A 24844-nucleotide genomic window follows, 5' to 3' on the forward strand; every position below is an offset into this window, starting at 1 on the left:
GGAGCTCACTGTTGAGCACACACCCTACAAAGCCAAGCATCAGAGGCTCACAACATCAAAGAATTAAGTAATGGGACAGGCGTATATTACATTCCCAAGTAAAGACCCATGAAATTGTTCCTTGGCATATCCTAACCACTGTTACAAGTTTAAAAACTTATTTTGCCTTACAATTTAGTCTTCTGTGGGTTAGATGCTGTGAGCCAGATTGTCTAGGACGCTCAACCAAAACAAAACCGATGACAGAGTTTTCTGACCCATGAAACCCATAAAACCCAGCGATGTGACCACAAAGAAGTAATACAACTACCTCCGTCCACCACAGCAATACAATCAATCACTCTTTCAGCAAATATTTCTTAAGTACCACTGTGTCCAGGTAAGTAGACCCCGGGGACACAGTGACGACCACACTGGACTCCACTGCTGACCTCACAGAGCTTATGGTCGATGGGAGATGTGGAGAGATCAATCAGCAGTTACAATGAATGTGAGAAACGCTGAGACAGAGGAAACAGGGCAATTACACTATATTATGAGAGCACACAGGACGATCTAAGTAGACTTGGGACAGCAGGGAAAGCTTCCTGGTGGAAGTAACATCTAAGCTGAGACCTGACAAATGAATGAGAGTTCGCCAGAGAAAAGGGAGGGTGGGTTTGGGGTGGTTAATATGCTAGGTTCTGTGCTTTATATTTGTTGGGTTAATCTTCATTTGATAGACGAGGAAGCTAAGGCACAGGAATTTTAAGTATCCTGCCCAAGGCCACACAATTAGTAAGCAGTAGAGCTGGAAATTAAACCCAGGCAAGTCATCTGACTTCACTAGGTTATTTCTATGGATGGAAATCATTATCGATCATGAGTAATTTAAAGCATGGGAATGGGGACGATCAGCCAGTGGAGGGAACAGAGTACAAAAGGGATAAAGATAGAATTGTTAAGAACATGGTCTCTTAGGGAATAGTTAGAAGAGAGCAAAGGGAAACTAAGAAGGAGCAGTATTAAGTTCGGGAAACCCTGACAGGAGGCAGAGGTGTGACAGGGGAATCTCCGAAGGGAGCCATGGAAGCGTCCCCAGCCTCAAATGCAGTCCAGTGAAAAGGGGTCACTGGATGTAGCAACAAGGAGGCCACTGGGAGGGAGCTAGTGGTCCCACTGGAATGCTCCTCGGTGAGGTACACTTCCAACCAAGAGCCACAGGCATCACGATCTTACGTAAAGAAAATGCAGGTCAGATGTAGGGTGGATTAAGTACTGTACTGGTATTTACTTCTTGCAAAGCAATAGCGGCTTTACTTAAATGTGTCACATGAAGGATTAGATTTTCATCCCTAAGGATATGCTCACAATGCTGCTGGCGAGAGCCAAAAGCAGACACGCCCAGAGATGACCTCCCAAAAACTTCAGCTAAGCATCCAGCTCTTAATGAGAAACACAGGACTGCTGAGCGTTCTGCCAACTGATACAATTCAGGAAAATCAGAAAGTAGGAAGTATTTATGGGGAGCAATCAAAGGAGAGCTACCAAAAAAATTTTATTTCACCTCAATTCCTACATTTGGCATCAAAATTTGGCTTAATTGTCATCTCACGATCCTTAGCTCACATTCCAAACTATCAAGTTGACTGAGGAAAGAATAGGCACCATGTTAACCTAATTTCTTTTTCTGTAAGAGCCTGGAGTTTATGGAAATGTGACTGTGGGTTCTGCTCATTATCTTCCGCATCTTCTCCTAGGATATTTATCTGCTCCCTCCAACTTCCCACAGGACTCATTTCATGCTTATTAGCTAACTTTTCAGGGGGCATTATGACTACAAGCTTGCTGAGGTGAAGGACTATTTCCATTGCGTTTCTGTCACACGTCCAGGCACAGATGAGCAAAAAACATCAGAAAAAGAAATGACACCTTTTCTAAGACGCATGTTATTCACTGTCAACTACAGTAAAAACGAATTGAACGAGTTGGAGATCTCCCAGACATTTCCAACTCAACGATAAAACCCAGGTCCACTCAACGACCAGCAAGCTACAGTGCTGGACACCGTATGCCAAACAACTAGCCAGACAGGAACACAACCTTACCTATCAGCAGAGAAGCTGCCTAAAAGCATAATAAGGTCACAGTCATCCCAAAACACACCACTGGACGCAGTCCTGCCCAACAGAAAGACAAGATCCAGCCTCATCCACCAGAACACAGGCACCAGCCTACACAACCCACTGAACCAACCTTAGCCACTGGGGGCAGACACCAAAAACAACGGGAACTATGAACCTGCAGCCTGCAAAAAGGAGACCCCAAACACAGTAAGATAAGCAAAACGAGAAGACAGAGAACTACACAGCAGATGAAGGAGCAAGGTAAAAACCCACCAGACCAAACAAACGAAGAGGAAATAGGCAGTCTACCTGAAAAAGAATTCAGTGTAATGATAGTAAAGATGATCCAAAATCTTGGAAATAGAATGGAGAAAATATAAGAAATGTTTAACAAGGACCTAGAAGAACTAAAGAGCAAATGAACAATGATGAACAACACAATAAATGAAATTAAAAATTCTCTGGAAGGAATCAGTAACAGAATAACTGAGGCAGAAGAATGGATAAGTGACTTGGAAGATAAAATAGTGCAAATAACTACCGCAGAGCAGAATAAAGAAAAAAGAATGAAAAGAATTGAGGACAGTCTCAAGAGACCTTTGGGACAACATTAAATGCACCAACATGCGAATTATAGGGGTCCCAGAAGAAGAAAAAAGAAAGGGTCTGAGAAAATATTTGAAGACGTTATAATTGAAAACTTCCCTAATATGGGAAAGGAAATAGTCAATCAAGTCCAGGAAGCACAGAGAGTCCCATACAGGATAACTCCAAGGAGAAACATGCCAAGACACATATTAATCAAATTATCAAATATTAAATGCAAAGAAAACATATTAAAAGCAGCAAGGGAAAAACAACAAATAATACACAAGGGAATCCCCATAAGGTTAACAGCTGATCTTTCAGCAGAAACTCTGCAAGCCAGAAGGAAGTGGCAGGACATACTTAAAGCGCTGAAAGGGTAAAACCTACAACCAAGATTGCTCTACCCAGCAAGGATCTCATTCAGATTAGACGGAGAACTTAAAACCTTTACAGACAAGCAAAAGCTACAAGAATTCAGCACCACTAAACTAGCTTTACAACAAATGCTAAAGGAACTTCGCTAGAAAGGAAACACAGGAGAAGGAAAACACCTACAAAAACAAACCCAAGGGCTTCCCTGATGGCGCAGTGGTTGAGAGTCCGCCTGCTGAGGCAGGGGACATGGGTTCGTGCCCCCGTCTGGGAAGATCCCACATGCCGCGGAGCGGCTGGGCCCATAAGCCATGGCCGCTGGGCCTGCGCGTCCGGAGCCTGTGCTCCGCAACGGGAGTGGCCACAACAGTGAGAGGCCCGCGTACCAGAAAAAAAAACAAAACCCAAAACAATTAACAAAATGGTAATAGGAACGTACATATCGATAACTACCTTAAATGTAAATGGATTAACTGCTCCAACCAAAAGACAGACTGGCTGAATGGATACAAAAACAACACGCATATATATGCTGTCTGAAAGAGACCCACTTCAGACCTAGGGACACATACAGACTGAAAGTGAGGGGATGGAAAAAGATATCCCATGCAAATGGAAATCAAAACAAGCTGGAGTAGCAATTCTCCTACCAGACAAAATAGACTATAAAATAAAGACTGTTACAACAGACAAAGAAGGACACTACATAATGATCAAGGGATCAATCCAAGAAGAAGATATAACAATTGTAAATAATAATGCACCCAACATAGCAGCACTTCAATACATAAGGCAAATGCTAACAGCCACAAAAGGGGAAATCGACAGTAACACAATCATAGTAGGACTTTAACACCCCACTTCCACCAATGGACAGATCATCCAAAAGGAAAATAAATAAGGAAACACAAGCTTTAAATGATACATTAAATAAGATGGACTTAATTGATATTTATAGGACATTCCATCCAAAAACAACAGAGTACACTTTCTTCTCAAGTGCTCATGGAACATTCTCCAGGATAGATCGTATCTTGGGTCACAAATCAAGCCTTGGTAAATTTAAGAAAATTGAAATCGCATCAAGTTTCTTTTCCGACCACAATGCTATGAGAGTAGATACCAATTACAGGAAAAAATCTGTAAAAAATAGAAACACATGGAAGCTAAACAGTACACTACTAAATAACCAAGAGATCACTGAAGAAATCAAAGAGGAAATCAAAAAATGCCTAGAAACAAATGACATGAAAACACAATGACCCAAAACCTATGGGATGCAGCAAAAACAGTTCTAAGAGGGAAGTCTATAGCAATACAATCCTACCTCAAGAAACAGGAAACATCTCAAATAAACAACCTAACCTTACACCTAAAGCAATTAGAGAAAGAAGAACAAAAAAACCCCAAAGTCAGCAGAAGGAAAGAAATCATAAAGATCAGAGCAGAAATAAATGAAAAAGAAATGGAGGAAACAATAGCAAAGATCAATAAAACTAAAAGCTGGTTCTTTGAGAAGATAAACAAGATTGATAAACCATTAGCCAGACTCATCAAGAAAAAAAGGGAGAAGACCCGAATCAATAGAATCAGAAATGAAACAGGAGAAGGAACAACTGACACTGCAGAAACACAAAGGATCATGAGGGATTACTACAGGCAACTCTATGCCAATAAAATGGACAACCTGGAAGAAATGGACAAATTCTCAGAAAAGCACAACCTTCCAAGACTGAACCAGGAAGAAACAGAAAATGTAAACTGACCAATCACAAGCACTGAATTGAGACTGTGATTAAAAATCTTCCAACAAACAAAAGCCCAGGACCGGGTGGCTTCACAGGCGAACTCTATCAAACATTTAGAGAAGAGCTAACACCTATCCTTCTCAAACTCTTCCAAAATATAGCAGAGGGAGGAACACTCCCAAACTCATTCTACGAGGCCACCATCATCCTGATACCAAAACCAGACAAAGATGTCACAAAGAAAGAAAACTACAGGCCAATATCACTGATGAACACAGATGCAAAAATCCTAAACAGAATACTAGCAAACAGACTCCAACAAGCACATTAAAAGGCTCATACACCATGATCAAGTGGGGTTTATGCCAGGAATGCAAGGATTCTTCAATATATGCAAATCAATCAGTGTGATACACCATATTAACAGACTGAAGGAGAAAAACCTTATGATCATCTCAATAGATGCAGAAAAAGCTTTTGACAAAATTCAACACCCAGTTATATAAAAACCCTCCAGAAAGTAGGCATAGAGGGAACTTACCTCAACATAATAAAGGCCATATATGACAAGCCCACAGCCAACATGGTTCTCAATGGTGAAAAAATGAAACCATTTCCTGTAAGATCAGGAACAAGACAGTCCACTCCCACCATTATTATTCAACATAGTTTTGGAAGTTTTAGCCACAACAATTAGAGAAGAAAAAGAAATAAAAGGAACCCAAATCAGAAAAGAAGAGGTAAAACTGTCACTGCTTGCAGACGACATGATACTACTATACATAGAGAATCCTAAAGAGGCCACCAGAAAACTACTAGAGCTAATCAATGAATTTGGTAAAGTAGCAGGATACAAAATTAATGAACAGAAATATCTTGTATTCCTATACACTAATGATGAAATATCTGAAAGAGAAATTAAGGAAACACTTCCATTTACCATTTCAACAAAAAGAATAAAATACCTAGGAATAAACCTACCTAAGGAGACAAAAGACCTGTACGCAGAAAACGGTAAGATACTGATGAAAGAAAATGATTATACAAACAGATGGAGAGCCATACCATATTCTTTTATTGGAAGAATCAACATTGTGAAAATGACCCTACTCCCCAAAGCAATCTACAGATTCAGTGCAATCCCTATCAAACTACCAATGGCGTTTTTCACAGAACTAGAACAAAAAATTTCACAGTTTGCATGGAAACACAAAAGACCCCAAATAGCCAAAGCAATCTTGAAAAAGAAAAACGGAGCTGGAAAAATCAGGCTCCCAGACTTCAGACAACACTACAAAGCTACAGTAATCAAGACAGTAAGGTACTGGCACAAAAACAGAAACATAGATCAATGGAACAGGATAGAAAACCCAGAGATAAACCCACGCACATAGGTCACCTTATTTTTGATAAAGGAGGCCAGAATATACAATGGAGAAAAGACAGCCTCTTCAATAAGTGGTGCTGGGAGACCTGGACAGCTACATGTAAAAGAATGAAATCAGAACACTCCCTAACACCATACACAAAAATAAACTCAAAATGGATTAAAGAGCTAAATTGTAAGGCTAGATACTATAAAACTCTTGGAGGAAAACACAGGCAGAACACTCTATGACATAAATCACAGCAAGATCCTTTTTGACCCACCTCCTAGAGAAATGGAAATAAAAACAAAAATAAACAAATGGGACCTAATGAAACTTAAAAGCTTTTGCACAGCAAAGTAAACCATACACAAGACGAAAAGACAACCCTCACAATGGGAGAAAATATCTGCAAATGAAGCAACTGAAAGGATTAATCTCCAAAATTTACAAGCAGCTCATGCAGCTCAGTTACCAAAAAACCACCCAATCCAAAAATGGGCAGAAGACTCAGACATTTCTCCAAAGAAGATACACAGATTGCCAACGAACACATGAAAGGATGTTCAACGTCACTAATCACTAGAGAATTGCAAATCAAAACTACAATGAGGCATCCCCTCACACCAGTCAGGACGGTCATCATCAAAAAATCTACAAACAATAAATGCTGGATAGGGTGTGGTGAAAAGGGAACCCTCATGTACTGTTGGTGGGAATGTAAATTGATATAGCCACTATAGAGAACAGTATGGAGGTTCCTTAAAAAACTACAAATAGAACTACCATATGACCCAGCAATCCCACTACTGGGCATATACCCTGAGAAAACCGTAATTCAAAAAGAGTCATGTACCACAATGTTCACTGCAGCACTATTTACAACAGCCAAGACATGGAAGCAACCTAAGTGCACATCGACAGATGAACGGATAAAGAAGATGTGGCACATATATACAATGGACTATTACTCAGCCATAAAAAGAAACAAAATTGAGTTATCTGTAGTGAGATGGATGGACGTAGAGTCTGTCATACAGAGTGAAGTAAGTCAGAAAGAGAAAAACAAATACCGTATGGTAACACGTATACATGGAATGTAAAAAAAAAAAAAAAAAAGGTTCTGAAGAACCTAGGGGCAGGAGAGGAATAAAGATGTAGATATAGAGAATGGACTTGAGGACACAGGGAGGGGGAAGGGTAAACTGGGAGGAAGTGAGAGAGTGGCATGGACATATATACACTACCAAATGTAAAATAGACAGCTAGCGGGAAGCAGCCGCATGGCACAGGGAGATCAGCTCGGTGCTTTGTGACCACCTAGAGGGTGGGATCGGGAGGGTAGGAAGGAGACGCAAGAAGGAGGAGATATGGGGATATGTGTATACGTATAGGTGATTCACTTTCTTATAAAGCAGGAACTAACACACCACTGTAAAGCAATTATACTCCAATAAAGATGTTAAAAAAAACAATTAGTAAAGCTTGTCCTAAGTCATTAAAAAAATAATAATAAAGTCTGTTAATTAAAAAAAAAAAAAAAAAAGTCTGTTAATTAAAAAAAAAAAAAAAAAAGGATAACCATGGTCCATTTGGTTGTTTCCCATCACACTTGACTGAGGCAAGTAGTTCAAAGTCCCTGGCCGCTTGTAAATACCTTTGTTCTGCTCTGCAACTAATGTAACTAGAAGAAAAGCTCACAAGATATTTCGATAGTTGCACAGGGCAGAATATCACAATCTTAGAAGAATCAAAAGAAGTTATTTTTACACTGACCAAAATGGTTTGTAACATTAAAAAATAAACAAAAATAAAATCAGGTATTTGGCACTCTAGAGAAAAAAATAGTGATGTGAATATTTTCCTTTAATATGAAATTCAGTCCATTCACACTTTGAATTTGGGCTTCTTTTTTAACTGCTGGGTCCAAGCGATTCAGAGAAATTCTAAAAACTTCTGCATGGAAATCAGTAAAAGGGTGGATGGAGACCCATTCGGCATACACTTTCAATGCCCTGCAGCTGCACTCCGAGTCAAGTTCTCAAACAAATTCCTTTGCATTAGTGTAACTAGGAAAATATGTAAAACTCAGGAGACCCTAAGATTCTTTTGGCGTATTTCCCTGAACAATTCCCAATACTTTTCATTTTGTCAGGCAGAGCAAATAAAGTGATGTGTAGGTGTAAATACCATGTGAAGTGTAGCTGATGAAATACAGATGATTCTGACGGAGTAAGAAATTCTGAAGTTTGAAGAATAGCATTTTAAAATGAATTAATCTGTTTTGCATTTGGGTTATTAATAGTAGAAGGTTTTTTTAATCCCATGGTTTTATATTTTAATCCCACTGTTGATATATTCAAATCACATTTATACATGAATTCAAATGTGCAATAATATTTTATTATTTAGGTTTCCTGAAAAATTACTTGGGCATCTGAATTCTTCTAAAGCATGAGAGAAGACTTATGTTATAGTATTCAGGGATAAAAGCAGGACACAAAATGGTATTTATGGCATGATCTCAATGTGTAAAAAGGATAGATGCAGAGATACATACAATCCTGGAAGGAAATATAAAAATTCTGAATACTTCTGAGTAATGAGAGATTTCGTTTTCTCCTTCTTTTTACTTTGCTTTATGCTAAATTTTTATTCAATGGGTCAATATTATTTTCAGTTTAAAGAAAAAACTTTCAGAAAAAAGGAAAAAAATCATTTAATGGACTGGTAATTTATATTTCTTTTTTTTTTCCTAACATCTTTATTGGAGTATAACTGCTTTACAAAGTTGTGTTAGTTGCTGCTGTATAACAAAGTGAAGCAACTGTTATGTATACATATATCCCCATATCCCCTCCCTCTTGGTCTCCCTCCCACCCTCCCTATCCCACGCCTCTAGGTGGTCACAAAGCACCAAGTTGATCTCCCTGTGCTATGCAGCTGCTTCCTACTAGCCATCTATTTTTTTTTATTATTTAAAAAAATTTTTATTGGAGTATAGTTGATTTACAATGTTGTGTTAGTTTCTGCTGTACAGCAAAGTGAATCAGTTATACATATACATATATCCACTCTTTTTAAGATTCTTTTCCCATAAAGGTCATTACAGAGTACTGAGACGAGCTCCCTGTGCTATACAGTAGGTCCTTATCACTTATCTGTTTTTTATATAGTAGTGTCTATGTGTCAATCCCAATCTCCCAATTTATCCCTCCCACCCGCTTTCCCTCCTGGTAACCACAAGTTTGTTTTCCACATCTGTGACTCTGTTTTGTGAATAAGTTCATCTGTAACATTTTTTTTTTTTTTAGATGTCACATATAAGTGATATCATATGATTTTTGTCTTTCTCCATCTGACTTACTTCACTCAGTATGACAATCTCTAGGCCCATCCATGTTGCCATGAACGGCATTATTTCGTTCTTTTTTATGGCTGAGTAATACTCCATTGTATATATGTACCACATCCTTTTTTCTTTTTTTGAGTTCTGCCTTTTCTTTTTTGAGTAACATCTTTATTGGAGTATAATTGCTTTACAATGGTGTGTTAAGTTTCTGCCTTATAACAAAGTGAATCAGCTATACATATACACATATCCCCGTATCTCCTCTTGATCCCACCCCTCTAGGTGGTCACAAAGCACCGAGCTGATCTCCCTGTGCTATGTTGCTGCTTCCCACTAGCTATCTATTTTACATTTGGTAGTGTATATATGTCCATGCCACTCTCTCACTTCCTCCCAGCTTACCCTTCCCCCTCCCTGTGTCCTCAAGTCCATTCTCTACGTCTGCGTCTTTACTCCTGTCCTGCCCCTAGGTTCTTCAGAACTTTTTTTTTTTTTTAGATTCCACATATATGTGTTAGCATATGGTATTTGTTTTTCTCTTTCTGACTTACTTCACTCTGTATGACAGTCTCTAGGTCCATCCACCTCATTACAAATAACTCAATTTCGTTTCTTTTTATGGCTGAGTAATATCCCATTGTATATACGTGCCACATCTTTATCCGTTCGTCTGTCGATAGACACTTAGGTTGCTTCCACGTCATGGCTATCGTAAATGTTGCTGCAATAAACATTGTGGTGCATGACTCTTTTTGAATTCTGCGGACGGGTAACTTATATTTCTTAAGAAGTTGCAACCATGTGTATAAGGGCTTGATAATGTCACTTTTCCATAACTGACCTGACAAAAATTAAAGGTGATTTTATTTCAAATGAAGTTTTCATTTTAGATTATAAATGACTGTCTTGTTGTTTTAAAGTGATTTCAAACATCCAGCTATCAAAAGATTAGGTAACAAAGGCAGTTTACACACTTAAAAAATATCTCTTATTGTGTTGGTGAGGGGAATTCATTCCTCTCTTATAGAATACACTGTTGTATGTCTTTTCTAAAAACATCCAAGCTCTGAGACAGATGCATATATACATCTCAAAATCCTACCCTCACAGCTTCTTTTTCTTTTTCTTTTCTTTTTTTAAATTTATTTATTTTATTTATTTATTTTTGGCTGCACTGGGTCTTCGTTGCTGCACGCAGGCTTTCTCTAGTTGGAGCGAGCGGGGGCTACTCTCCGTTGCAGTGCACGGGCTTCTCATTGCAGTGGCTTCTCTTGTTGTGGAGCATGGGCTCTAGGCGCACGGGCCTCAGTAGCTGTGGCACGCGGGCTCAGTAGTTGTGGCTCGCGGGCTCCGAGTGCATGCTCAGTAGTTGTGGCGCACGGGTTTAGTTGCTCCGCGGCATTGGGGATCTTCCTAGACCAGGGCTCGAACCCGTGTCCCTTGTGTTTGCAGGCAGATTCTTAACCGCTGCGCCACCAGGGAAGCCCCAGCTTCTTTTTCAATGCAGGTGAAAGCAACACAATTTGATTTTTGTTCCTTCATAGGTCTGTTATGTAAGGGGATTTATACCACAATTTCAGAAAAAGAACTGTTGACGTCCTGGGGTTAAATCTGTACTTGAGAATTCAGGTTTAATTTTGGCTTCTGTGTATGACATGGCAGCCTGGCTTCTTCTGATCAGTTACACACATAAAGGCCAGCAGAGACAGAGTGGAATGATGTTCTACTGAGTATGGACCAACACATAGTGGCAATCCTAGGCGGCCAGGCTGGCGGTCACTCTCTGGCATGTGGCTGGAGGCCAGGTTATGACTTCAGGTTTGGAATCTGATAACAATACCATCACAGGTTTTGTTTTACAAGTATCAATTCTGTGTTCCCAGTGAAGGGCAGGGCCATGTCTAGATTTGTGCTTTTATTTCCAGTACTGACAAGCCCAAAACAGAGTAAGTCACAGCCCTTCCATGTGAAAAATGGCTGCATGATTCTTCCCTCGTAAACTGAGACCACATCCTCCTGAGTTTTCCTAATTCTTCCCGCCTTAAACAGGGTGAGAAAACCAGCAAGCCCACCTACCAAGAGCACCTAAATCCTGGAAGAAGGGAAGCAAATCTGTGGATAAGATGCTAAATTTGCTTCTGAAGTTCTTAATGTCTCAGAGTTAATTTATTCACTGTAAACAAACTTGCATGAAGCACACTTTCAGAAAAGCAACACTGACTGACTAGATGTTTGCTCCAAACTCTGGGACCCAGGACTACCCACCCACTGCCATCAGCCAGCTCCTTTCACAGATCTACCCCTAGAGGGTGCCTCAGGTGAGGCCAAATCTCCCCTCAAAGAGGTTTCCTACAGCTCAGTTATGGGGACATCAGGGCTGGGGTCCTAGGCTGGAGAGCATCCCATTAGGATTGGGAATCCAGCGGTGGTGAACCTGGAAGTCTGAGAGAGGCTTAAGCCACAGGCAACAGAGGCGCTGCAGCAAGGTATGAATTCCTTAAAAACACAGCCACCGAATGACTCTAGCTGTCCATCCCGCTTAGAAAACGGTAACAGAAGGAGATGGGGAAAGACGAGCTGGGGGGTGGGATGGGGGTTGAGGTCGGGGCACAGAGGGAGGCTAAAGGAAAACGGGGAAGAGATATGAAGAAATTATTGTACCATTAAAGAGGTGATATTAAGGATGCTATCTTGCTTTATCTGTAGTTTTATCTTTATTTGTAGGTATGAAAAATTTAATTCATCTCTGGGGATTTTTCCTAAGCATATTATTGGATAAATGCACAAATATGCGTGCCCATGGTTGTTAATTTCAGCACTGCTTGTAATGGCCAAAGATGGGGAACAATTTGAGAGCCCATCAATAGAGAATTGGTTAAATAAATTGTGGGACATCTCTATGATATCTTCAAACCTTTCTTCTGCCTTAATACACTTGAAGAATTAGAAACATGCTTTACTAGCAGTGGCTGAGCCACAGCTATGTTTCTTGGTGCTGGGAAGATGTGTAGGATGGAACCCACCCTCATCCCAGGCATTTTTACCACCGCCCCTCCCCCCCAAGCCCTATCCCCCAGCACACTGAAGAATCTGGGATGTGAGCAGTAGCATGTTAGGTAGTTATGCAAAATGATAACATAGCTCTATCCTGACTCACATGGAGCTAGGTATACAACATATTGTTAAATAATCAAGGTGCTTACAGAATAGCATGTGTACAATGATCTCATTTATGACAGACTGCATCTGTGTCAAGATGGTCTCAAATGTGAACAGCCGTTTCTACTTTCTTGTTTTTACTTTCTGTATTTTTCAAATAGTTTTACAAGTATGCATGACTTCTATAACCAGAAAAAGAAATAAAGCACTTACATGAATCATCAGATATGTAAAAACCAAGCTAACTATGAGTCAAGTCCACTTACAAAAATGTCTCTGCCTGTTAACAAATAGGGTTTTGTGCCCCAAGCCTTGGCCTATATATCATTAGTACGTGAATGCCATGACATTTCAAGACAACAAAGGAATTTTATATGGTCTCCTAATGCTCCCTTGCATGCTCCTAATGCTCACATCAAATAAATATTTGAAATCCCTTGTTTTCTATTGTTTTTCAGCTGATGAATGTATTTCTTTTTTTAAAAAAGAGGCAAAATAAAGCAGATGGCTCCTTTTCACAAAAACTGTGCATTTGCCTTTTGTAAAATGAGCAACACAAATGTCAATGGCCCAATATTAATTCCGAAATGCAAGAGAGAGATGAGTTTTTGTAACGCAAGTTCATAAATATTAAGGATACGAATCGAAAAGTCTAAGTCTCACACAATGACCTGTTCATTTTCCAGTGTTATTTCTGGGCAGAAAAACAACCCATTCAGCTCAAAATATTTTACTTTCAATTCTTATTTTCATTTTCATCATGAAAAGCGAAATGAAAAACCCAAGGCAGAACCAGGGTGATCAAAACACAGCATGGGAAACAAAAAGCAAAGTCCTGGATTAGGAACTCGTTACACTTTATATTCTGTGGAGGAGACTCATTTGTTTTACACTGAAAATAAAAACTCACCTCACGCCAAATGAAGGGCCGCCAAGTGAAATGGACAAAACAACGTCAAGCTGGAGAAAAGGACGGATTTGAGGGGTGTGGTGACAGATGCAAGCAGGGGAGAGAGTTTTATAAACGTCTTCTTAGTAAAAGAGATTTTAAAAGTAGTCTTACCCAGCAACTAAGACGTATTTTCCATCTGCTTGATCCTTTAACCTTTCTAGCGGGGACAAACGTACTTTGGCTTTGCTTTTGCCATAGATTTCAATTTCATCTGCAAGCAACCCTATCTCCTTGGCAAGGATATCCACAGCTTTTGGAGTCTGTGCTCTTGAAATCTCGATATCACTGGGTGGGGAAACATAAGAGGTAAGAGAGTCTGCTCAGCTTAGGTGGTCGCTGCTTGAGTAGTAAACAGCCGTACACCATGCCAACAATTAGACCCAATGGCTTTGTGGTCCTTTTTCCCCAAGTAGGATTAAGTACAACTGCTAACAATTAAAGTGCATAAGAAAACGGTACATTGCTTCAGATAGAGAAGGAACTCTTAAAAACTAGATTCTAGAATTCTTCCCAGGTGCCAGGATACACCTCTGCCATAGGAAAGGAGATGGATTATTACAATGGGTCCAAAGGCCACCCCTAGAGATAACTCCATGATAGAGCACAGTGTTTTTTATGGGTCATCGCTGGATTCTTTAACCAGGAATAGAGGGGTTATTGCATAATGCTTTATTACTGGGCTAGCCACATGTGTCTCTTGGCAATTCAAAAATGTGGAAATACTCTTTTGTTTTATCTGGGTCCATATTTTCCCTCTCAAGTCAAAAATCATATTTCAAAATATTTCATTAATTACATAACTGTCGGTAAATGGAGCTAGTGCCCGAGGCTCAGCTTCAGACACAGGAAACTTTAGGAACTCCAGAGTGTCGCTGGGCAAACAACTCAACTATTCTATTTCACTGGTTAAGATGTGCAAGCTGCTGCTCATCTTAATAGGAGTGCTATGAAAATCAAACAACTTGTCAGAGAGAGTCTTTTGGCGCTCCTGAGCTCAGCCGCTTCTTTTATTGGGGGTCTGGCCCATCCACCTGTCCGTGACTTGGTCTTGAGGGCTGATGTCTGACAATGCAGCAGTTTCCGGATTCACCCTGGGGCCCCCATTTTGCAGCGCAGCGGGCCCTCCACTGGTAGGCAGCCCCCTGCTCCATTTTCTCCTGTTGCCGCTGCAGACAGCCTCTCAGTCCTCATACTACCCCGTGCTCTCCTCCGTGGCCCCACGGAGCCCGACTCTGGCGCCAGAGGCAACAGTGAATCTACTTCCAATGCCCGCGAGAGCAGGAGCGCGGGAAGGGCGCCTCTGCCCGGATGTGGGCGGAGCTCTGTACCTGCAGCTAGGTAGCCCTTTCCCCAGGTCCGCGTGCATTGTCCTTTCCGGTTCTCCCCCGCCGCCAACTGCACCCCAGCCTTCACTGTCCGTGTTCCCACTTCATTTCGCCTTTCTGACTACACCTCTTTATCTGTTTCTCTCCTCCCACAATCTCCTAAACTGAAGAGCCTACTCTTGGAAAACCTCCACGGTTTTCTCTTCACTAGCTGAAGAGTGATGGTGACATCATTTTGATTTTCTGAGTGATTTATAAACTACTCAGCCTGCCTTTCTTTCCCCAGTGGCTGTAGGAGTCAAATTTGGTGAAGCAATTTAGGGGCTTTTCCCCCCCAGGTGGAATTTATTTGCATTTGTACACAATTTGGCCGAGTTCCTCTCAAGTTTTTTTCCAGCTCTCTGTAAGTCGAATTTGCTCATTGACTTTTAAATACGAAGGTTCTATAACAACGTAAGTAACCTCAAAAACTATTTTATGAAACAGATTGCACAACTACAGGGATGATATTACAAAGAACATTCCTTGGAATTTATGTATTAACGAACACAGAAGATGACTAAGACGTTTAGTCTATTTGAGGTGTGAAAACATAGCTTGGAGGGTTTCACCAGCCTGGTGGGTATAATCGAACCTTAGTGTTGGGCTGTGGCCCAGGGAAACAGAGGTCAATTCTGAAAAGCAACTGGTTATCAAGTGAAAAATGAGTCAATTCCGGGTGGTGTTATCTCCTACATTCTGTGTATTCCATGCTGGCAGACAGCATCACCTGGTTAAGCGCTGGACTTATGGGCGTCCTGTAGGAAGGGGATTGGGCCAATTCACAGGAGGAGGGGTGGCCATGGGGGATTCACTAGGAGGCTGGAAAATGCATTTGCCTGGCTCAGATGGCTTATCTAGCGAATTGTTCCAAAATCACATGCTGAGACTGTCCTGCAGTTTGTATTTCCAAATTTATACAGAGGGAATATGTAGCTTACACATCATTAAATACCAGGCTGAATAAAATATCCATCTGGACCCTCCCAGAGTGTCCCGTCAGAGAGCAGACACCACCACGTTCCGAAGAAGGCAGAGCTCCGGTCCCACGTCTAATGGCGTTTGCTTTGGTTGGTCATTTACCCGCAGCATAGAAACCTACAAGGCCCTGAAGACCAAGCTGACGTGTGTGTTGGGCATTTCTAACACTGAAAAGCATATTCCAAATATTACATTACCGTATTCTGTCAAATCTAAGATACCATTATTTTAAGAAAAAACACTGCCACTGAATACAGGGTACGTCACTGACAATAAGGTGCATCCTGATTTGAGAAATTAAAAAAATCTACATCTTAGAACTGATAGAATATGGTCAACATGTTCATTATCATTTAATTTTGGAGGAATTAAATGACAGAAAAAAATGGTGCAGCAGGACTTCCCTGGTGGTCCAGTGGTTAAGACTTCGTGCTCCCAATGCCAGGGGCATGGTTCGACCCCTGGTCGGGGAAATAAGGTGCCGCATGCCGCACAGCATGGCCCCCCCCGCCAAAAAAAAGAAAAAACGAAAGAAAAGATAGTGCAGCAATTTGATCAGAGAAAATTATCCACCATCAAAGCCATAACACCACAAGTTGTGCCCCCATCCAATGGGTAACTTTGGATATCTAAGGCACTTTGGTGAGCCGATGTCAGTATAAACAAATCACCTGAATACCTTGGTACGGGGGACAGAGGCTGAAGTTTCAAGCAGTGAAGTCTCCACCTCCTGTACTGCTGCTCACGGAACCATCTCCTTCTGCTACTAACCATGTTCTTCAACAGGGATAGGAAGGAAAGCATGTTAGAAAAGTAAAAGCTGACAGGTTACACATCTAAACTATGAAAATATCGAATATCCTTCAGGGATACTGTCATGAAAAGGAGTAAAAGTTGCACAGTAATCCAAGTGAACACCAGGACTAATTTTATTCACATGTAGTTAAATGTGCAGATTTTTCTTAAAAAAGAAAATGTGAGATACAAGTACTATTTAAAAAGTTTGTATTCGCTAAAGGCATCAAGTACATGGATTACAATTATAGCATCACCTCAGAGAAGAAAAATGAGGGAAATATGAGAATGCATGACCGGCTGGCTGGGATGCCCAGCTTCACCAAAAATCTGCACCACTGCAAGCATAATCCTTCTACAGTTGATATAATAGAACACGCAAACCGAATTATCAGTGATACATACATATATATACATACATACACACACACACACATATATATAGAAATAATGTTTGCCTTTAGTTGCAATGTAACACAGATGCCTTATAGAAATGCACTACGTCCCATTTTGGAGGAAAATTTTTAATTGTGTATTGCATGTATTAAGAAAGAAATGAACTGAAACCTGCTTCTGTTTAATTAGAGGCTCAGGTTTCTCTACTGCTACTTAACGCCTCTGCTGGCCGGCACCCTCACTGCAGGCTTCAGCACCAGCCTAGCGCACAGGAGTGGGGAGCCGGAGATCTTGGGCTTTAGGTCACACAGATATAGCGGTGGTTCGAAAAGATGTCCAAAAACTCTTTAACACTCCTGTCTTCAAGAGGTGAGCCCAATTCCCTTTCCCTGGGTTGTGAACTACATTGTTGGCTCAGTTCTAGCAAAGAAGAAAAGAGGAAGTGGTGGCATGTGACTTTGGAAGACTGGGTCATAAAACCTAGCGCAGTTTCCTCCTTGCTCTCTCCTTTGATCCCTCATTCTGGGGGAAGTCAGCTGCCACATCGTGAGCAGCCCCATGGAAAAATCCAGGTGATGAGGAACAAAGGCATCCTGCCCATAGCCAAAGAGGATTTAAATACCACATGCCAACAGCCATGTGAGGGCGCCATCTTGACTCCTCTGGCCCCAGTCAAGCCCTTCAGATGACTACAGCCCCGCCATCTTGATTTCAACCACATGAGAGACTCCAAGCCAGAACCATCCAGCTACGCAGCTCCAAATATGTGACCCACAGAAACTGAGATAATAAATGTTTGTTGTTTTAAATGGCTAAATCTGGGGGGTAATTTATTACACATCAATAGATAACTAATAGAGGACCCTGATGTGGGTCCCTGCCCCATACTTGTCATGTGACCAAAGGCAAGTAACTTAAATTTTCCAAGTCTCCATTTTCTCATCTATCAAATGGAAATAACACTATCTTACAGGATTGTTGTGAGAATTAAATGACATCATGTTTGTAAAGTGTTTGACACTGTGTCTGCTAAACAGAAAACACTTCCAAATGTTAGCAACTATTCACTGAAGGTCCAAACTCAAAAAATCTCAAATAGCTGTGTCAGACAAACCTGAATCCGCAGAGCGGCAGCAAGGAGGCTCACGTCTTCTGCGATGGGACCAGTACCATGGACACCGGGCGAACTGCATCCAAGCTTCCCTGGAAAAAAAAAAAAAAGACTTTCAGCACATTGTTCCTTGTGAAATGCCAGGACGTTGAATGATGTTCTCGTTTCCAACCAAGCAAGTGAGGATGTCATGGCGCAGCTACAGATAGGTTACCAGGTAGGTCCTGGCACAGCCTTGGGGCTCTCAATTGGGCCACATATTTGGAGTTTGACTGCTTTAAAATCTTGCCTCTACCTCTTACTAGCAATTGTGACTCTGGGCCTGTTAATTAATGTTGTTCAACCTTGTAGAGTTTTGTGAGAATTGAATGTGATATGGTCATGTAAAGTGCTTGTCAGATCGTATGCATGTTTAAACAATAAATTAAAAAAATCAAAGCAGGGCTTCCCTGGTGGCGCAGTGGTTGAGAGTCCGCCTGCCGATGCACGGGATGCAGGTTCGTGCCCCGGTTCGGGAAGATCCCACATGCCGCGGAGCGGCTGGGCCCGTGAGCCATGGCCGCTGAGCCTGTGTGTCCGGAGCCTGTGCTCGGGAGCAACGGGAGAGGCCACAACAGTGAGAGGCCCGCATACCGCAAAAAAAAAAAAAAAAAAAAAAACATGTATGAATACAAAGTACTGGGTTGGCCAAAAAGTTCGTCTGGGTTTTTGCATAACATCTTTTGGAAAACCCCAACAAACTTTTTGGCCAACCCTATATAAAAAGGAGGACTAAAACACCTATAGGACAAGCTAGTTAAAGTGTTCTGTGAACAATTAGGCTTTCTTGGATAATTTTTTTAAATCCCTGTCATAAAAGTGACAGAGCCAATTTTCCATCTAAACTGAGAAATTATATTTTAGGGCATTAATTTTGAGGATTACCTGGATTTCAAAACAGAGAGGCATTTTATAAGAATTCTACTGTTAGGAAGTTTATGAAAAGTAAACATACATGTAAAATGCTTTAGTCTACATCCTCTCTTAGAGAAGAGAAACATTGCTAATAGTAACCTTTTTGAAGTAAGAAACTATTTTCTTCTTTTTCGGACCACTCTACTCTTTATTTATTTATTTATCTATTTATTTAATTTTTTTACCATCTTTATTGGAGTCTAATTGATTTACAATGGTGTGTTAATTTCTGCTGTATAACACAGTGAATCAGCTATACATGTACATATATCCCCATATCCCCTCCCTCTTGCGTCTCCCTCCGACCCTCCCTATCCCACCCCTCTAGGTAGACACAAAGCACCGAGCTGATCTCCCTGTGCTATGTGGCTGCTTCCTACTAGCTATCTATTTTACATTTGGTAGTGTATATATCGGACCACTCCACCTTTTTTTTTAAAATAATTAATTATTTATTTATTTTTGGCTGCGTTGAGTCTTCGTTGCTGTGCGTGGGCTTTCTCTAGTTGCGGCGAGCGGGGGCTACCCTTCCTTGTGGTGTGAGGGCTTCTCATTACGGTGGCTTCTCTTGTTGCGGAGCATGGGCTCTAGGCATGAGGGCTTCAGTAGTTGTGGCACATGGGCTCAGTAGTTGTGGCTCACAGGCTCTAGAGCGCAGGCTCAGTAGTTGTGGCGGACGGGCTTAGGTGCTCTGCGGCATGTGGGACCTTCCTTCACCAGGTATCGAACCCGTGTCCCCTGCATTGGCAGGTGGATTCTTAACCACTGTGCCACTAGGGAAGTCCATGACCACTCTACTTTTAAATTATCCATTTTCCTGGAAGTTCTTTGCAAGAAAGAGCATGAAACAAAAGTAAGTGTTTTGTAATGTTCTATTGTCAAATGCATTAAGGGTGTTGGAAAATCATATCCCTCAGGTGTTGTTTAAAGATTAGCAACACTTCAGTTTTATAAATCATATTTAGGCAAAAGCCAAGAGTCTAGAGAATGAGAGAGATTTGTTTTCTTTTGTTTGAACCACTAGAGATCTGACCTAAAGCTCTTCTCCAGCCACTAAGGAAAAGAAACATGCTTCCCTCTTTCTTACCTCTATCTTTAAATGATGGAGAAATAAGAAAAAGCTACATTCTAGGATGTGACCTCAACTTATAAATGCACGTTACAGGAATAAATCACAAATACCCATGTGAATGAAGACTATTTCACCTACAGAATTACACAGTAAATAATGTCTCCCATACTCTTAGCCACTGTTTTGCATAAAATAGAACATGGCTGAAACAAATGAAGACTTTAAAACACAACACAAAAGACACATACACTCATATTTCACACTTTAGGAGAATCTTGTAGGGACCAATTATTTCTCTTTTGGAAGAAGAGTTATCTGAATTCCAGCAATGCTTTTAGTATGTTATTTTCTTTTCCTTCTACTATATTCCATCCAATAAAATTGAGTGTAATTTTTTCATAGGAAAAAATCTAAGATGGTCATCTCAAGTTGACTGGGTCAGAAGTTACTTTCTTCTTTTCTATTGTATACTTCAAAAATTTTCTATCATAACCACTGTATCATTTTGGTAGTAGGAATCAATGCAATCTTAAAATGGACTGTAAGTTCTGAATCTGGAGACATTGAAGCAATTAAGATGGTAACTCAGTGAATCAGGAATACATTCTTAATAAATTTCTTGGCTAAGGAGAATTGAAAAAGGAAATCATTACGTCACCCCCTTGCCTATGTAGAGGCAGGGCCCCACCCGGAGGGGTGTCCACACTCAGTCTGTGAGTCCAGCAGGGCTCCCATCCCAAACCAAATGGGTCTTTTCACTTCCCACTAACCACTCCCCATTAACTCACAGTTCCTTCCTCCAGGGACAAGTCAGTGAATCACTTTAAAAGATGGCCTTTCATTTATAATTTTTCTGATAATAACCAAACTTGCCACAATCAGAAAATTTAAGGCTAAAGTGTTATAAGACTTTCCTGGAAATCAGAACAATCCTTTTCTGAAAGGAGCTGTTTTGAGGCCACCCTGGGAATTTTAGCAACTTTGATTAGCATGAGTCCTGGGATGCAGCCCAGGGCTCCCTGCTGACTTATGTTTGATTAAAATGATGCTGTGAACTACTCTGACCCATAAAGTTGCTGTTTTGATACTGTTCTCTGGGCCCAAGTATTAAGACCAGTTTCTCCTTTGTCCCATTTGGTACATCAGAAAGTAAGTTTGAATATTAGAGTGCACAGTGGTTTTGCTTAGGATGATTTCTGACCTTCAGCAAGCACAGCATTACAAAATCACAGCCCACTTCCTTCATTTGAAATAATTGTTTTAAAAATAAAATTATTCTTATAGCTAGAAAACTGAACACTGCTATGTCCCTGTTTTCAATCTAAACATTAGACTCATGCCATAGAAGAGTGAACAGATCCAACAAGTTAGGTGTAATTGTTTTCCGAGCACTGCTTCTGGGATATCAGCCATCAAGCAAATCTCTCTGGGGATTAGGTATTCAATAAAATGGCTCTATAGAATTACCTCATCATAAATCACCATATTCTATCTATTTTTACAAGGGGGGGGAGGGGAACCCTGCACCATTAAGATGACCATGAAAATTTCATTATAAAGCCCTGCCTTCACCCAATCATAAATGTATTAAAAATTCTTTTTCTCTGAAGTTTAAATAAAAGCAACTTTCCTTTTAATAGTGCTTGAAAAAGGTCTTCATTTGTTTAAAGTGGAAAATTATATATAAAAGAGGGGGAAAATGCCTTTCTCCAATTTACTCATAGATTAAATTTTCATGCTAATTAAAGTTGGTAAAATTAAAAGTCTTGGACTTCCCTGGTGGCGCAGTGGTTGAGAATCCACCTGCCAATGCGGGGGGCATGGGTTCGAGCCCTGGTCCGGGACGACCCCACATGCCGTGGGGCAACTAAGCCCATGTCCCACAACTACTGACCCCACATGCTGCAACTACTGAAGCCCACGCGCCTAGAGCCTGTGCTCCACAACAAGAGAAGCCACCACAATGAGAAGCTCGTGCACCTCAACGAAGAGCGGCCCCTGCTCACCGCAACTAGAGAAAGCCCACGCTCAGCAATGAAGACCCAACGCAGCGAAAACAAAACAAAACAAAAAAACTTTTGACAACTGAGAAATGTAATGCTATCATAAACAGTACCGACTGGAAAACATTCATCCATTTAATCAGAGTAGCATTTTTCATCTTTGCCCTTGTGCCGTCAGCCCTGTTTTTAAGTGGGATACAAGTTCAAGGAAACATCTCTATATCTGCAACTAACTTAAAAGTGCAATCAGGGCTTCCCTGGTGGCGCAGTGGTTGAGAGTCCGCCTGCCGTTGCAGGGGACACGGGTTCGTGCCCCGGTCCGGGAAGATCCCACATGCCGCGGAGCAGCTGGGCCCGTGAGCCATGGCCGCTGAGCCTGCGCATCCGGAGCCTGTGCCCCGCAACGGGAGAGGCCACAACAGTGAGAGGCCCGCGTACCGCAAAAAAAAAAAAAAAAAAAAAAGTGCAATCAATTAGAGTACAATTCTGAGTCCATGTTTATTCACTCAGTATTTACTGACCCCTTCCTACGCGTCTGGCACTGTTCTGGGCACTGGGCATTCAAAAATAAATAAAACCACTACTACTGGACCAGATAAATTGAAAATAAACTAACTGCAATCAGTCTACATACAGAATTGTTAAAACATAATGCTTGGTCTTATTTTTTTCCCTCAAGAGAATTGTTACATCTAAATCTAATGTTTTTTAAATGCCTTTAAAAAATAAAAGTCCTAAAAAGAAACTTATTAGAAATGGGGCACCGTTTCACCAATAAAACATATGGCTCATGGGGATTCCCAAAGAACACTGAAGCAGACTCTCCTATCTCCAGCCAGGATTGTACCAAAATTGTCCTAAACATATAAACTCTAATAAAAAACAGCAAGTAAACATTGTAGCAAGGAAACATTCATTAAAAAAAAAAAATAATAGTTATAACTGACTATCCTAGTCCAACTAGGATTCTGAGCAAATCTATAGTGCATTTCCACTATTAATGGGTTAGGCATTGTTTTTTTCAGGAAAAAAAAAGAAGTTATACCCAGAAATTACATATATTTCAAAGAAGTAATTTAGTACATGCCTTCTATTTGCTAAAAAGAGCCATTAATCCCACATTCGTATTACATTGTACCTCAAACTGCTTTATTCATGTGTGTGCTCATCTGTGAACTGAGTACATGAGCATTTTGGGAAATTCTTGAGCATCTTCCTTTCAAAGCACCCCAAACAACCCCCTAGCCCTTCAGCTCCAAGGGGTTTTTAATCTGATTGGTCGATTCTGGGAGGAGCTACATTTCCTGGAGAGGAAGGTGCATTATTTCTCTTTTTGAAGAAACAGTTAAATGAATTTCAGTAGAGCTTTTAGCATATTGCTTTCTTTTCTTTCCATTGTATTTCAATAAAATTAAGTTTAGTGCTTTGTTAATGGAAAAATGTAAAATGGTTACCTCAAGGTGACTGGATCAGAAGTTACATTTATTTTCTCCTTGATACTATTCTCTATTTCACTCTGTGTTCCGGGGCTGCCTAAGTTTCAAGGTCTAGAACTCCAGTGTGGTACCGGTAGAGACCTCTGCTCCTTTTGGTCCAAGTTCTGACCAGCTTTGCGGGAAAAAACGCCATCCTCCTGGACAGTTCAGTACAGCCTCCCCTACCACATATTGAAATTTGGAGGTCACGGGTAACAGAGGGTTCTCTGTCTCCCTCTGCAATTGTCTCTTGCATACACATGTCACTCAGGGTCTTCAGGGGGTGGGCTGGGTGTGCTAAAGCTCCCTTAGCCTGAGTGTCTTTCTGTGAATGAGAAAAGGGTGTCCGGTAGGCCCCTGGGCTGAGTGCCCTGGGGCTGGCACAGCTTCGGCTACCCTGAGGGTGACCTGATGCGACCCAGGATGTTCCTGGGTCCCTTGGCAAATAGCATCAAATATCAGCACCGATCCTAAGACCTCTTCGGTTTCTAAGGGTGACTTTCACAGTGTTTTGAAGTGACTTTGTGGCTCCAAGGGAGTGCTTGAGGGGGTCACTGTAAAGGGAAATTACAAACATAGGGGAGCTAGTCTCCACTCCCGTCCCTCTGGTAGCTGTGTTTTCATCTGCTTCTACGTGTTGAGGTTCATCTAAGACTGCTTTAGGAGCAAGGATTCAGCCGTTTTTTGGTTTTTTTTTTTTTGCTGTACGTGGGCCTCTCACTGTTGTGGCCTCTCCCGTTGCGGAGCACAGGCTTCGGACGCACAGGCTCAGCGGCCACGGCTCACGGGCCCAGCCGCTCCGCGGCATGTGGGATCCTCCCGGACCGGGGCACGAACCCGCGTCCCCTACACCGGCAGGAGGACTCTCAACCACTGCGCCACCGGGGAAGCCCTCAGCTGTTTTTTCAAAGACTGTGAAAACCACTGTTTCTAGTTTACCTCACACATGTAAACATTTCCTACTTTAGGCCACAACCGACTTGACTGCTTGATGCTAGAGGCCAGCAGGGGACATGCTGATGAAAGGGGGAAGAAACCGAACGAGGCGAG

The 24844-nt window shown here is 41.3% G+C and overlaps 1 protein-coding gene across 1 annotated transcript in view; it reads right to left on the reverse strand.

Annotated features, from left to right (window-relative positions):
• The window catches only part of MTHFD1L (methylenetetrahydrofolate dehydrogenase (NADP+ dependent) 1 like), a 194981-nt gene that overhangs the window by 141280 nt on the left and 28857 nt on the right, over positions 1 to 24844 (reverse strand). The window contains exons 9-11 of the mRNA XM_007458769.1: positions 18294 to 18382; positions 16668 to 16765; positions 13755 to 13928 (exon numbers count right to left, since the gene is read on the reverse strand). Coding sequence (XP_007458831.1) covers positions 13755 to 13928; positions 16668 to 16765; positions 18294 to 18382 — 361 coding nt within the window. The remainder of the gene's footprint in view (positions 1 to 13754; positions 13929 to 16667; positions 16766 to 18293; positions 18383 to 24844) is intronic.

The sequence above is a fragment of the Lipotes vexillifer genome, unplaced genomic scaffold (assembly GCF_000442215.2).
Source record: "Lipotes vexillifer unplaced genomic scaffold, Lipotes_vexillifer_v1.1 scaffold639, whole genome shotgun sequence".
NCBI classification, from domain to species: domain Eukaryota; kingdom Metazoa; phylum Chordata; class Mammalia; order Artiodactyla; family Lipotidae; genus Lipotes; species Lipotes vexillifer.